The 14,030-nt window shown below is 34.9% G+C and overlaps 1 protein-coding gene across 1 annotated transcript in view; it reads left to right on the top strand.

The window, feature by feature from the left end:
* The window catches only part of OCLN (occludin), a 49,657-nt gene extending 40,256 nt beyond the window's left edge, over window positions 1–9,401 (top strand). The window contains exons 6-9 of the mRNA XM_051992596.1: window positions 647–856; window positions 3,768–3,939; window positions 4,434–4,475; window positions 7,799–9,401. Of these exons, the coding sequence (XP_051848556.1) occupies window positions 647–856; window positions 3,768–3,939; window positions 4,434–4,475; window positions 7,799–7,900 (526 nt within the window). The 3' untranslated portion in view covers window positions 7,901–9,401. The remainder of the gene's footprint in view (window positions 1–646; window positions 857–3,767; window positions 3,940–4,433; window positions 4,476–7,798) is intronic.
* Window positions 9,402–14,030: the final 4,629 nt, after the last annotated feature.

The following is a 14,030-nucleotide window of genomic DNA, read 5'->3' as shown; positions in this document are numbered from 1 at the left end:
AAGTTTGAAATGATTTGTAATTATGCTGTAAAGCTTAAAAACCTTAAGCTTTTAAAAAAATTTGCTTTGAGGTGTGAATAATTATACTTTTACATTAAATACACAGACTTTTTTTGTGACTTTTTAAGTATTCACTAGTAGGCATATGTACATATTCTCCTTTCCTACTTTGAATTTAAAAGAAAATCATTTTGTGGGACTTAAAAAAAAATCTGTAGAATAGAAAAGTTCATAAGATTTCTCCCAATTGGATTACTATAAGGTAAATTGTTGACATATACATCCTTTAAGTGAAACAACATTTTTCTCTAAGATTACATGCCCTTATTTAAAGGCTGAAGAGAAGTTCCTTTTAAATCAGGAACCTAAAAACTGTTATATGCATTAAAAAGTTTTAAGGGCTGCAGAGTTGGGCATACCAAACTTAAAGGATCTGCTCAGTGGACTGTACATAAATTTTTTGACTGAGTGAGCACACAGGATTTTGGAGGTCTCTTGGCTTTTATTCTTGCTGCTATTTGGATTGTGGGGGAGGGTAGGGGTTGAATAGTATTGCATTTGTTGAAAAGATCATTCATTCTGTGTAGTGTCCCTGGTTTTGGCTTAGAAGTTGACCAATGATGTGGAATGATGTTGTTTCCTCTAGGATACCAGAAGTGGTTAAAGTGCTTCCAGTGACTTCACCTGTGGATGATTTCAGGCAACCTCGGTATAGCAGCAATGGTAACTTAGTGATGTCTACAAAGAAACCTTATGGGAAAGGAAGGACGTCAAGAAGAGCTGATCAGGAGTATTATGAAACCGACTATACCACTGGCGGGGAATCTTGTGAAGAACTGGATGAGGACTGGGACAGGTACAGAGATAGCATTTGTAGTACACAGACCATTGTGGGTTGCCAAAACAATGCTGTCATTTTTTGCTATTGGCTAAGTGCCCTGGGTTCTTTTACTTTTGAGACACCACAAGTGTGTTGAAAGAAACTTAATAATTAGTTACTTGCTTTGAGTTTTTCTAGAGCAACCTTCTTAATGTTGACTAAGGCAGTACTTAAAGGATTTCTGAAAATCTTCCCAAGATGCAAATGGGAAGTGCTACTGAGCTGAGGTCACTGCTGTTTTCATATGCACTTGGAAGCTTTGAGAAGTTTGCTTTACCACTCAGATACTGGATTACTTAACCTCTTTGCCATAAGGAATTCCCTAAGTTTGTTGTGTTGCAAAGCAGTTGATGATGTTTGTTGGTATAGGAAATTTCTTCACTAGAAGTTCACTACAGACTCAGAGGTCTGGGTCCTTACCCCCACCATCTTACCTCCAGGAAAAAAAAAAAAACCACAAAAACAACCCAGCAAACATTCATAAAGTATTGATAAACTGGGGAAAAAATTGTACAAATGTAAGAGCTCATGTGTGGTCAGAAAAGACCCTAGGTACTTCTTAATATTTAGATGATCTTAGAAATGTCATTTCATTTCACATTTTTTAAATGATAGTTTTTTAAAATCGTATTTATCCCCAATTACATGTAAAGAAAATTTTAAAATATTAACTTATTTTTATTCATTTAGTTTTCAGCATTAATTTTTGTAAGATTTTGAGTAGCAAATTTTTCCCTTCCTCCCTAAGAGAGCAAGCAATCTGATATAGTTATACATGAATAATCATTTAAAACATATTTCACATTAGTCATGTTGTGAAAAAAATCAAAATAAAAGTGAAAAACCACAAGAAAAAAACCCAAAAAAGGTGAAAATAGTATGCTTTGATCTGCATTCAGTCTCCATGATTCCTTTTTCTGTGTGAGAATTTCTATTGGAATTATTTTAGATAGCAGTATGCTGAGAAGATAATATTAATTCCCTCTCCCTCTCTTCTCTCCCCCCAATCTCCCCCCACAACAATTGGGGTTAAGTGACTGGCTCATGGTCACACAGCTAGAAAGTGTTAAGTGTCTGAAGTTAGATTTGAACTCGGGTCCTCCTGACTTCAGAGCTAGTGCTCCATCCACTGTGCCTTCTAGCTGCCCCATATTAATTTTTTTAATAAGGTTTTCTCTCTTCTTCCTCCATAAGATGGTAAATAATTTGATAAAGGTTATATATGTGCAATCTGTAAGATATATTTACATACTGGATTAGATAATTTGTGAAGAATTATTTGCAGTTCTGTAATGACCTTTTCAGCCATTTATACTCTATTATGAAGTGTAATTTGAAATTTTGGATGTTTTAAGTTTTTTAAATATCTAAAACTGTAGGTATATATTCAATATCTAAGCATATAGACAACCATCAAATAATTTGCAAATTAGATTATTCTCAAATATTTTTCTCTGAACAAAGGAAAACAAGCAACTTTCCCACCAACAATTCATGAATCCAATGGCAAGGGAATTTCTATTTCTCCATCTTTCTCTTTTCCCTCTCTCTCCCTCCCTCCCTCCCTTTCTCTCTTTTTCTCTCTTTCTCTCTCATCTCTCCCTTCTTCCTTCCCTCCCTCTCTCTGTATTTCCATGTTTTTAACTACCTTCTTGATCAAGAACATTTATCTGCTTGTTGTTCCATACACATCTTAAACTCTATATGTCCTAAATAGAACTTATGCTTCTCCTTAAATCTACCTCCCTATTTTACCAATTTTTCTTTTAAAAAAACTTATTTTTTCCCAATTATATAAAAAATTTTAAACAAATTTTAAGTTCTACATTCTATCCCTCTCTTCCTCTTCTCCACCCTCCCTTTAGATGCATAGATTATACGTGTGCAGTCATGTAAAACATATTTCCATATTCATCATTTTGTGGAAGAAAGCATAAATGCATGCTTTGTTTTGTGTTCAGATGCCATCAGTTCTTTTCTCTGGAGACAAATACCCATTTTTTGTTATGAGTCCTATGAGATTATCTTGGAATTTACCTTTTTAAATTTTTTTTCCCCAAGGACAGCAGCAGCATTCTTTCAGTCCTCTTGGTTTTAAAGTTAGAAATTATTCTTTATTTACCTCGCCTTCTTCCCAACATCTGCTCATTAATCTCTTAATTTTTTGCCTCTCATTTGTTCTCTTTTCCATACTTATACTTTAGTCCAGACCCTTCCTTATCTTTTGCTTAGACTACAACAAGAACCTTCTTGGAAATGTCCCTCAATACAACTTCTCCCTTCACTGTCTGTCATCTACACAGCCACCAAATTGATATTCCTAAAGTTCGGCTATGACCTTTTACTCTTTCCAAGAAAGTTTCAGTGATCTTCCCTTTGACCATAAGGTTAAAATATTCCTGGATTTTTCTTTTAAAGCCCTTCACATTTTGGCTTTAGTTCTTTGTCTTTCCATGATGATTTTTGTTCTCAGTGTTCCATATAAAAGATATTCCATTTTCAACTTTTGTGCTGCTGCCTTTTGAAATCTCTCAACAAGCTTTAAGACTTGGCTCAATTGTTAAAAATCTTTACGCACTTTTTTCTGCTTTCACAACTTAGTTCATAACCCCTCCCTTGCAAAATAATATATATATTTTTTATTATATCTCCAAATTTTAATTGGCTGTGAGCATGTCGTAAACTGTAAACTCCTTGAGAGCAGGCATTGTCTCACTTTTCTCTTCATAGTCCCAGTGTTGCCTGGCACTTAGACTGGTCCATTTTATATTGAAGGTGATATAGTCTTGAGGGTACAGCAAATGGGGGTCACAAAGACTTGGATATGATTGAAAAAGCACTGAACAACCACAAAAGTAGATGATAATTTTCTCCCCTTAATACTTAGGGAATATCCTCCGATAACTTCAGACCAACAGAGACAGCTTTATAAGAAGAATTTTGACACTGGCTTACAGGAATACAAGAGTTTACAAGCAGAAATAGATGAAATCAACAAAGAGCTCTCCCGCCTGGATAAAGAGCTAGATGACTATCGAGAAGAAAGTGAGGAATACATGGTGAGTTTCCATAGAATAAAAACTCCTCCACAAAAGCTAGGGGGAATAAAGATTAGTTTGATAATAATCAGGTTATGAAAATTCTAATTGGTTTGTGATGATATCAATATCATTTATATGCCTATACTAGCAAAACCACTATTATTCTTGTATTCATCCGATTCAGAACTTTGGGAACCTTTCTTTTATGTTGTCAACCAATCTGAGGCTTTGACATGGAAAAATTGATGGTTCTCTCTGAAAATATGATCATATTGAAGACTAAAGTAAACGGTGCTATTGGAATTAATAAAGGGAGCAGAAATTTGTATAATTTTATCTTCTCTTTACCTGTGTGGATGAAACCTATGAAATGTCATTAAATAATGTTTTTCTTTTTAATATAACTCAGAGTTTTAAGCCTCAGAGTAAATTAGAGGGCTTGAGCATAATTATAATTATGTTCAAGATAAATACCACAATAAACATTCATTTGCTTATTTTTTCCTTAATAGGCTGCTGCCGATGAATATAATCGACTAAAGGAAGTGAAAGCGGTAAGTATAATTAATTTCTTAATTTTTCTGTAATCTTATTTTATGAAGTGTCTTATGTACAAACCACAGCTAGGAAGTGTTAAGTGTCTGAGACCATATTTGAATTCAGGTCGTCCTGACTTGAGGGCTGGTGCTCTATCCACTGTACCACCTAGCTGCCCCATAACTTTCATTTTTGTAAGATGTTGAGTTCATTTTTTTTTCTTCATCCTTCCCAAAGAAAGCAAATAATTGATAGATTTTAAACCTATTTCCATATTTGCCATGTTATGTAAGGAAAATCAGATTAAAAAGGAAAAAAGATAAACAGTTAAAATACTATTCTTTGCTCCATATTCAGTCTCCATACTTCTTTTTTTTGGATGTCGATATGGCATTTTCTATTTCAAATCTATTGCAATTGTCTTGAATCACTGCTTTGCTGTGATATAATCAATCTTTAATATATTTCTACATTAGTTTTGAAAAGAAAAATCACAAGAAAACAGCACTATCACCAACAAAAGGTGAAAATACTGTGCTTTGATCCACATCCAGTCTTTATCATTCTTTCTTTGGATGTATGTAGATGGCATTTTTCATCCCAAGTCTATTGGAATTGTCTTGGATCCCCTCATTGTAGAAAAGAGCCAAGTCCATCACAGTTGATCATCACATAATTTTGTTGCTGCTGTGTACAGTGTTCTCTTGATTCTGTTCACCTTGCTTAGCATCAGTTCATGGAAGTCTTTCAGCCTGCTCATCATTTCTTATAGAACAATAGTATTCCATTATATTCATATGCCACAGCTTATTCAGCCATGATTTCCAGATCTTACAGTTCCTTGCTACTACAAAAAGGATTGCTACAAAACTTTTTTCCACGTGGGTCCTTTTCTCTCTTTTATGATCTCTTTGGGATACAAACCCAGTAAACATTGCTGGATTAAAGGATACGTATAGTTTGATAGCCCTTTGGGCATAGTTTCCAAATTACTCTGAAGAAAGGCTAGATCAGTTCCCCACTCCACCAACACTGCATTAGTATCCCAGTTTTATCACATTTAAATCTATTTGCATAAGGAACAACATAGGTTAATAGCTATATCTTTGGACTTGGAGTTAAAGAGTCTTAGAGTTGAATCTTGTGTCAGATATTTGGCTGTTGTATGCTTCTTGAGAAATCATTATCTTTTCTGAGACTCATCTGTAAAATGGTGATAATATCTATAGCACTTATATCATAGGATGGATTCTAATGAATGAATGTCTCTTTGAGTGATTCCCTCCGCCTCCTTTCTTTTGATTATATCTGCAAGATTCTAGGAAAATATGGCTTATTTGCCCTGTTAAATAGGTTTTATCTCTTTTAAGAATCAACTATTCCTAGATAGTGATGCAGAAATGCAAATCCTATGGCTCCAAATTTCAGATACCATCTTTTTAGTTAATAGCTGATTTTTAAAACCTGATCATCTTCTTTGAATTCCTTACCTTCAATCCATAGTAGTAATGAAGTTTTATTCACCTTGTCTTATTTTCAGGGATATTAATTTTTCTTTCCTTTGATTTCCAGATCTTTAGAAAGGCATCTGGGTTCTTGCAGATGGTTTCATTTGTTCTTACAAGAATCATCAGAAGTGTTTGTTTAATTTTTGGCAGTGTACATGACCAAAAAAGATAAAAGACAATAGATATCTTAAGCCTGACTGTCAATGCATAAATAGTTCCTTTGATTCTCCTTGCAAGTAGTTGGCAATTTCCATTAACTGTTCTCTTCCTATGAGCATTTTTGGCAGACCTCTCATCTGATGACATCTATGAATCCATATCATCGTCATTCTTTGAATCACAAGAAGCTGAATTCTTAGTCAGATTTCCTTTATAGGAAGACTTTCAAAAAAAAAGTATCATTTCTATTATAACTTCAAATATTCATTGTTTCTTCTTTCTCCTGTCACATTTTTTAATGTCTACCTAAGAATGATGAAATGTTCCCTCTCTGTATGTAAATCCTTTTTTTCTTTTGTTTTCTCCCTAAAGTACTACTTCCATATTTTTTCCCAAGCAGCACTTTATTGTCTCTGATAACCTGAAGAGCAGAACTGTATCTCTCCATCTCTTTTTGCTTTGTACAGATGGAAAAATTATGTAGTTGCTGGCAGGAACACATAGGACACAACTTGCAGGTCACAGTAAAATTATCCCTGCCTTGAAATTTGGAGGAATAAAATTCTATGGAACTTTATCAAATTTCCTATTTTCAAGATGTAAAACTCAAGATGGGAAGGCTATGAAATATATTGACCTCATTTCACTTTGCCATTTATCCTCAAAAGCTCCCTTTACTTCCCTAAATGCTAGGCTCTCTGCTCCCACTTAGAGAATGAAAATTATTTTATTTAGGAGATAAAATAAGACATAAGGATATAGGCAGATTTATTAGACAACTGAATTTTAGCCTACTTGTTTTACTTTTTTGTTGCTCTCCTGATCCTCTATTTGATTAGACATTAGACACACCAAATGAAAAGGTACTTACTGAAGCCTTCCCTCTCCCCTTCTCCCACCCTTCACTGTACATGATGTCCTTGAGTTTCACAACTTGTGCTTTTGTTGATTGTCATGATTTGGATGGGTGTGGTTGGAAGGAAGGATAGGGACACACACACACACACACACACACACACAGAATTCTATCAAAACTAAAGTTTTGATTGGAAATTTTCCCATCATTTCAAACATGATATAAGTTATAGGTTGCTGATAATGGACCACAAACTGCACTCCCAGGCTAGGTCCTGAGAAGTTAGGTTTACTTGAACAATTGATGGGGAGCAGGAAGATAAGAGAAGGAATAGACAAAATATATAATGTGTATGTGACAAGTATTAAGATTTTGTTTCTTTTTGCTCTTATACCAAAATATTTCCCTTAAAGCTCCACTCTTATTATACTCATTGTTGTAATAAAGAAGAAAAAAATTGAGTCTAACCAGTTGACAGACTTAAGCAGCTCTACCCTGTCTACCCATATTTCCTATCTTTATAGTTGAAAGATAAAGGAAGAGTTCCTCATTTCTCTAGAATAGAAATAATTAACACTCATGGATAGCTAAAATTTTCTTGTCACAACTGACAGATTCGGATTTACCAGAACATTTAAGGTGTTTTTGCTTCTTTTTTGTTTTGTTTTGTTTTTTTTCAGTGTATAGAATGAAAGAAAATGTTTATCCATTTTTGCCCATTGAAGCTATTCATTTTGTAATGTGAGATCTCTAAAAAGAGAATTCACAGAAATCATTAGGATAATTTTTCTCTAATTCTTTTCCCTCTTTTTTTTAGTCTGCAGATTACAAGAATAAGAAGAAATATTGCAAGCAGCTGAAAAGCAAATTGTCTCATATCAAAAAGATGGTTGCAAATTACGATAGACAAAAAACATAATTGGTGACTAGAAATTTTGAGAAACTTTGGACTGTATACTTGCCTTTTCTGCAAATGACTTAACCAATGTTATCTGAAGACAAAATATCTCTAGTGTTATAATCAATGAGAGGAATATCTCTTTGTGGCCTTTATAGAGTTTTGGTAGCTACAGCTAAGTCAATTCAATGGCATCAGTGTTGATACCTTATAATGCTTTTTGGTAATTTAGCTTTTCTGACATTAAGGATTTTAGTCTTTTAAATTTGGGTACTTCAAAACTATGTTTTGAAGCATTAAACCTTAATGACTACTTCATATGTCACCAGTGCTATGACTTTTACACTCCAGTGTCCTTTGTCTTCTCAACTGACCGTGTAACCTCATACAAAAGCTCTCTCTGAAATAGAGTTGCTATTGTTCTAGTTCATACTTTAGGTAAACTCCATATAGAGACTCTGAATATATTAAAAATGAAGTTCTTTTCCTTAAATATAGGCCTGTCTACTCTGTATGCTGCATTCTAAATCACAGCCCCACTGATTTCTTCTGAATGGCTTGAAAATTGTTTATAAGTAAACAAATTTTCTGAGCTGATGCTACCTTACCAAAATCATGCAAAATTTATCAAGTGTATGAAATTTTAAAAATGTATATATTTTACTTTTTTAATCAGGGCATTTAGACTCATAATGATGTAGGTTAGAAGTTTTGTCATGTATTTTTGAATGACTGTTGTTCACCTGTGATGGTTTACAAGTTTTTTTTTTTTTTTGTTTTTTTTTTTTTTAAACAATTAGATGGTCTGTATAATAAAACATAAATTTACTTTTGTAATACAGTTATAACTTGAACTATATATTACTGGAACTTTTAAGCCCTTTACATAGTTTTATTGATGAATCTACCTGGTTAATTAATGGCACACTTTTTTTTGAATTATGTAAATATTGACCATTAATGGAAAAAAATTACAGTGGAAGTAATTCTGATGGTAGTGCTATGAAGTGGTTTATTCACATTGTGTTGGTCATTAGGTTGTTTTTAGATATGGCAACATGATATTTCACGTAATATAAATTTCCAGTGACGTTCAGATTAAGTGTGTTACATTTGTTAAGTTATGAGTAGTCAAAATAAATTTAGCTCACCTGGTGCTGACTGCTGTTTGTCTTACCATTAGAAATGCTTTCATAAAAAGCTATGTTATGCTTTTATAAAACTGTTCTTAAGACTGTTAAGTATTCAGCTTTAATCTAGTAATAGAATTTTAAGTGCATTCAAGAAAGTTACCAAGTATGACTTAATAATGATAATGATGAAGTATCAATTCCAAAGATATAAGTCATTGGAAAAAGGATGAATGTATCCTGTTATATTGTTATTGAATTAATTTCTTCAAATTGAAGAAATTTATATTTTTTTGTGTGCTGTATACATGAAAGAGCTTAGTCTATTAACCTCAAAGAACAGGTTATTCATACCTTAAACTTTACTAATTAAAAGGAATTACTGTATTGGATATTGCTTCTCTTGAATTCATTTTTACTTTTTAAAAAAAAAATTTTAGTTTTATTTTTTAAACTTTAATGAATTTTTAAAAAATAATACACTTTTTTGATGTCATGTGGTATAATACATTTGAGTTTTGAAAATGGATTTTTCTAGTACTATCTATAATTAGTTTTATTTTTGTTGTTTAGTATTTTTTATTCATGTCTCTTTGTAACCCTACTTTGTTGTTGTTGTGTTGTTTTTGAGAGGGGAGTTCTTGGCACAAAACTAATAGAGTGGTTTGTCATTTCCTCCTCCAGCTCATTTAATTAGTGAGGAAAACTGAATTAAATAAACAGGGTTAAATGACTTGCATAGAGTCACACAACTAGTAAGTGTCTGAGGCCACATTTGAAAGGAAGATGAGTCTTTCTGACAACAGGGCTGGTACTCTATCCACTGGGCCACCTAGTTGCCCCCACATAGTAATTATAAATGAAAAGACTCTAATGAGGAAATATAAGAAGTTGACCCCTCCCTTCACAAAGGGGGAGATGCACAGATCTTATATTTTGCATATATTTTCAGACTTTTCAATATATTGATCAGTTGTGCTGACTTTTTCTTCCCCTCTAAAAAATACAATTTGTCATATGGGCTTTTTCTCTGGAAAGGAGAGAGGGAAGGAAACATGGGATCACTTTGGTGATATAAAGAAGAAAAACCAGAAATTATACCTTTTTAAAAAAAAAATTAAAAATTAAATCCAAGAAAATGCAGCCACACTTGAAATAGGAGTGAGTTCCCTATAAAGGAAACACTTATTATTCAAGATTCCTGTAGAATTTTTTCCTAAAAGCTTCTCTTTCTTGGGGAAATGCATTATCCTTGACCAGCGCAAAATGTTAACTGAAGCTCAATTTTCATGTAGAAGGTTTCTGTTCAGTTAAATCATAGCATCTTAATACTGGACCAGCCCTAGCACGCAGCATTCCTAGGATGGCCCTTTTTATGGACAGTGTTTGTTTCCAATCTAGGAGTCACAAGACTAGTTCTTCTAGTCTTGCTAGATCTTCCTGGTAGCACATTTTAATCTTAATTGAGGCTTCCTCTCCTGGCTTTTTTCTTAACTTCTGACTTTTAAACTGATGGGGTGAATAAGACTCAAGTCCTTGGTAACTAGGTGGACCATTGGGAGGGATGTTAACTAAAGACTTTTTTCGTATTTAAGTGGGCCCTAGTTGAATTTCCAGGATAACTCCCTTACTTTGTTCTTGTTCTTAAGTGGCCTTTATTAATTTCTTTGCACTGACAAAATTTATCAAGACCACACAGTTAGTGTGTGTTATGAGCCAGAACATGAAACAAGGTGATAACTCAATGGAGTTGATAGAAACAATGCTTAAATTAACACCTTTGAGAGTTCACACATTAGTTCACACATTTGGGAGATTTCAGGGTTCAATATGAGATATCCAAATTCACACCTCCCGTAATCCCACTCTCAGGGGAGGAGTCAACCTTTGAATTTACATCTCTAAAAGAGCATAAAAACAGCTGAACTCAGTCAGGAGATTTCAGTTGAAAAGATTGAGAGGGGAGCGTCAGTTGGAGATTGAGAAGCCACAAGTTGGAGTTGAGCTAGAGGCAGAAGCTGGAAAAGCTAAAAGACAAGCTGCAAGAGCTCTTGGAACCAAGGAGGGAGAGAGGCCTCTAAGAAAGCTAACTGGGCCCAAGGAAAGAGACAAGACTTGGAAGGAGAAAATAAACCTTTGGATTTTACCAGCTGGCTGCATTTGGAATGATTATTACTTGGAATTGAAACTAAGGCTACCTCCAGAAAACCTCCCCAAGAAACCTGCTCCCCCAGAGAACCATCATATATTATATAAAAGAAGAGAACACAAGTGTGTCTAATCAGAAGGCCAAGTGTGTCGATCCCAAGGCTGTTTTTCTCCTATAAAACACGTACTAGTATCCTGCTTCTTTCCTAATTCCTTTTAGGAACTTAGTCTGCTTACTAAAAGTATCACTATACTGTGATATATCACTGTGATAGTGATTTTATTAGGAGCTCTGCCTATCTTATGTATTCCTAGTTCATTAGAAACTTAGTCTGCCTTAAAGCATCACTCCCCTGGTTAATGGTGAGTTCCATTAGAAATAGCCCAGTCTTTTCACTTGTTAATCACTAAACTCCCTTTTGGAACTTTGACCACTGCCAAACATAATAAAACCTGCATCTTGATTTGGAGATGGTCTAAGCTTTCAAATTCATTTGAGACATGACAGCAGCCCCAAATCCCAATATATTTAGGAGTTTGACCCCGTACCTCATTATTTGGTGGCCTGTATGCTTGTTATCCAACATATTTTGGAGATTCATTTATATGCTCCATTAAAAACATGTTCCTATTGGTGTCTCATCCTTGTTCCATCAATACCTGGGGTCTTCTTACTATGAAACACCCAGTTATCTCTGGGGTCTTCTCATTCTGGAAGACCCCTCTGTAAAGCTTCTACCATCTTCCAAGGGCGAGTTCCTCCTAGAGCTCCATTTTGTGAAGAGGTTTGGACCAAATTTTCATTTCTCTCTTGACCCTGGCTCTGATTCCATAGGCTTCAAAACCAAATCTCTACTGTAATCTTACCTTGAACTTCGCTTAGCACCTGAGACCTTCTGACCCATAATAGACATTAAACACTTTAACAACATCACTTAACACAGTGTTTACCCTGAATCTCTGCAAAACTCACTCCCTTGTACCATGTGTGAGTTCCTCTTGTAGCTAGTGAAGGAGCCCGGACCAGCTGGCTTTTTTTAACCTCCCAGTTCTGTTTTTCATTTCATTTCTGTTCTGTTGTATGTTGGCTCTTCTTGAGGGAGAAACTGTCTTTTTTGCTTGTATTTGTTTTCTCTGCTCTGTGCTTAACACACTATAAGCACTTAATAGTTCCCTCCTTTTCTTCCTCTCAATAGCCCTGTAGAATGGTTGATGAAATCAACTCAAAACTTTGACTATTTTGAGAAAGTTAGGGATCAGAATAAGAAATTTTATAGCATCTGGAGCACCTCATTTTAGGAGGAACATGGAATGAGCCTCAGCCCCAAGAAATCAACTGTAATGATGAGCACTCTAGAGATCACATATTACGAGAACTGTGTGAGAAATGTATATTTCTGTTATATTTAATAACATATTAGAACCAAGTTTTTCCCCTTTTCTATTTCATCCAGAAGTCAGTCAATGTGGGAAATTTTTCTTAAGAGATTTACCAGGGGGCAGAGCCAAGGTAGCAGAGAGGACAGAACATTGTCTCAATATTAGATCGAAACTTTGAACAAATTTTGGAATGACAGAACCCACAAATGTTTAGTGTAATAATTTGCCATCATATGTCTTGAAAGGACTTTAGGAAAGGTCTCTCAATTGGGCAGGGGGGAATATTGCCCAGTGCGGCACGGTGTGGGGAGCACAAAGTGGAGACTCCCCAATGCGGGGGACCTAGCAAGAGACTCTTAGCCAAAATACAAGTGTTGGCTACTCTGCCCTGGTTCAGAAGGCCAGTGGAGAAAGACTAGCTGTGAGATTCTCTTCCCCCTCTCCCCCTCCCTTACACACACACACACACACACACACACACACACTGCAGAAGGGAAATAGTGAGCTCATCAATCCTCACATAATAGGCAGGACTTGGCTAGACCCACCCAGAGCACTGGGGAGCCCTGTAGCATCACTGCTTCTGTGTGGGCAGCTTGAAGCTCCTGTCACCCTGTAGAGGAAGCTCTGGAGTGCCCTAAGCACATCAATCTTTAAACTTTTAAAAAACAAAAAAGAACTCTGACTAAAGATAAATATTATGGAGACAGGAGGTACAGAACCCAAACTGATCCAAGTGAAGTGAATAAACTTAGTATTTTTACCTATTTTGTTATTGTTTGATTTCTTGTGGTTTTTTTTTCCCCTTTTAATCTGAGATTTTTGTTCAGCATGAAAAATAAGGAAATGTGCTTAGAAGAATAGCACATGTTTATCCTATATTGAATTGCTTGCTGATTTGAGAAGGGAGAGAGGGAGAAAAATTTGGAACACTTTCCCTATTCAACTTCAAGGAATAATGTGATAGAGAGGATATGAGATATGCACAAGTGAAATATGGTACAGGTACTTTGCTGGTTAAAATCAAGGGATTAGAATTTTTCTCCAGAATGACAAAAAAGTACATGTTACTAAAAAGTTCCAATGGTAAATGTCAAATTCTTATCAGAATAGTATTTTTTAAGTGTCTAAAATACATAGCATTACAAAGGTAATCAATCCTGTTAAAATACTATCATTAAACTATTCAAAAACCAAGATGACATACCCTAGGTTAAGAAGCTCTGGTCTAGATAGTCTGATTACAATGTATAGGTAGGAAAGACCATTTTCAATTGAAAAAAAAAAAACAAAACGCTTTCTTGGAAGAGGAACATCTATCTGATCTTATCAGACTTCAATTGATCCAACTGGTTCTCCCCTTTTATGTTTGTCTTATCAAAATAATCACAGATTATCATCCCCAGGATAATACAACACACTCAAGTAGGACTTATACCAGGAATGCAGGGCTGGTTCAATATTAGGAAAACTATCAGTATAATTGGCCATAT

This window comes from Antechinus flavipes, chromosome 1 (assembly GCF_016432865.1).
Source record: "Antechinus flavipes isolate AdamAnt ecotype Samford, QLD, Australia chromosome 1, AdamAnt_v2, whole genome shotgun sequence".
NCBI lineage: Eukaryota > Metazoa > Chordata > Mammalia > Dasyuromorphia > Dasyuridae > Antechinus > Antechinus flavipes.
This window is presented reverse-complemented; position numbering and strand designations above follow the sequence as displayed.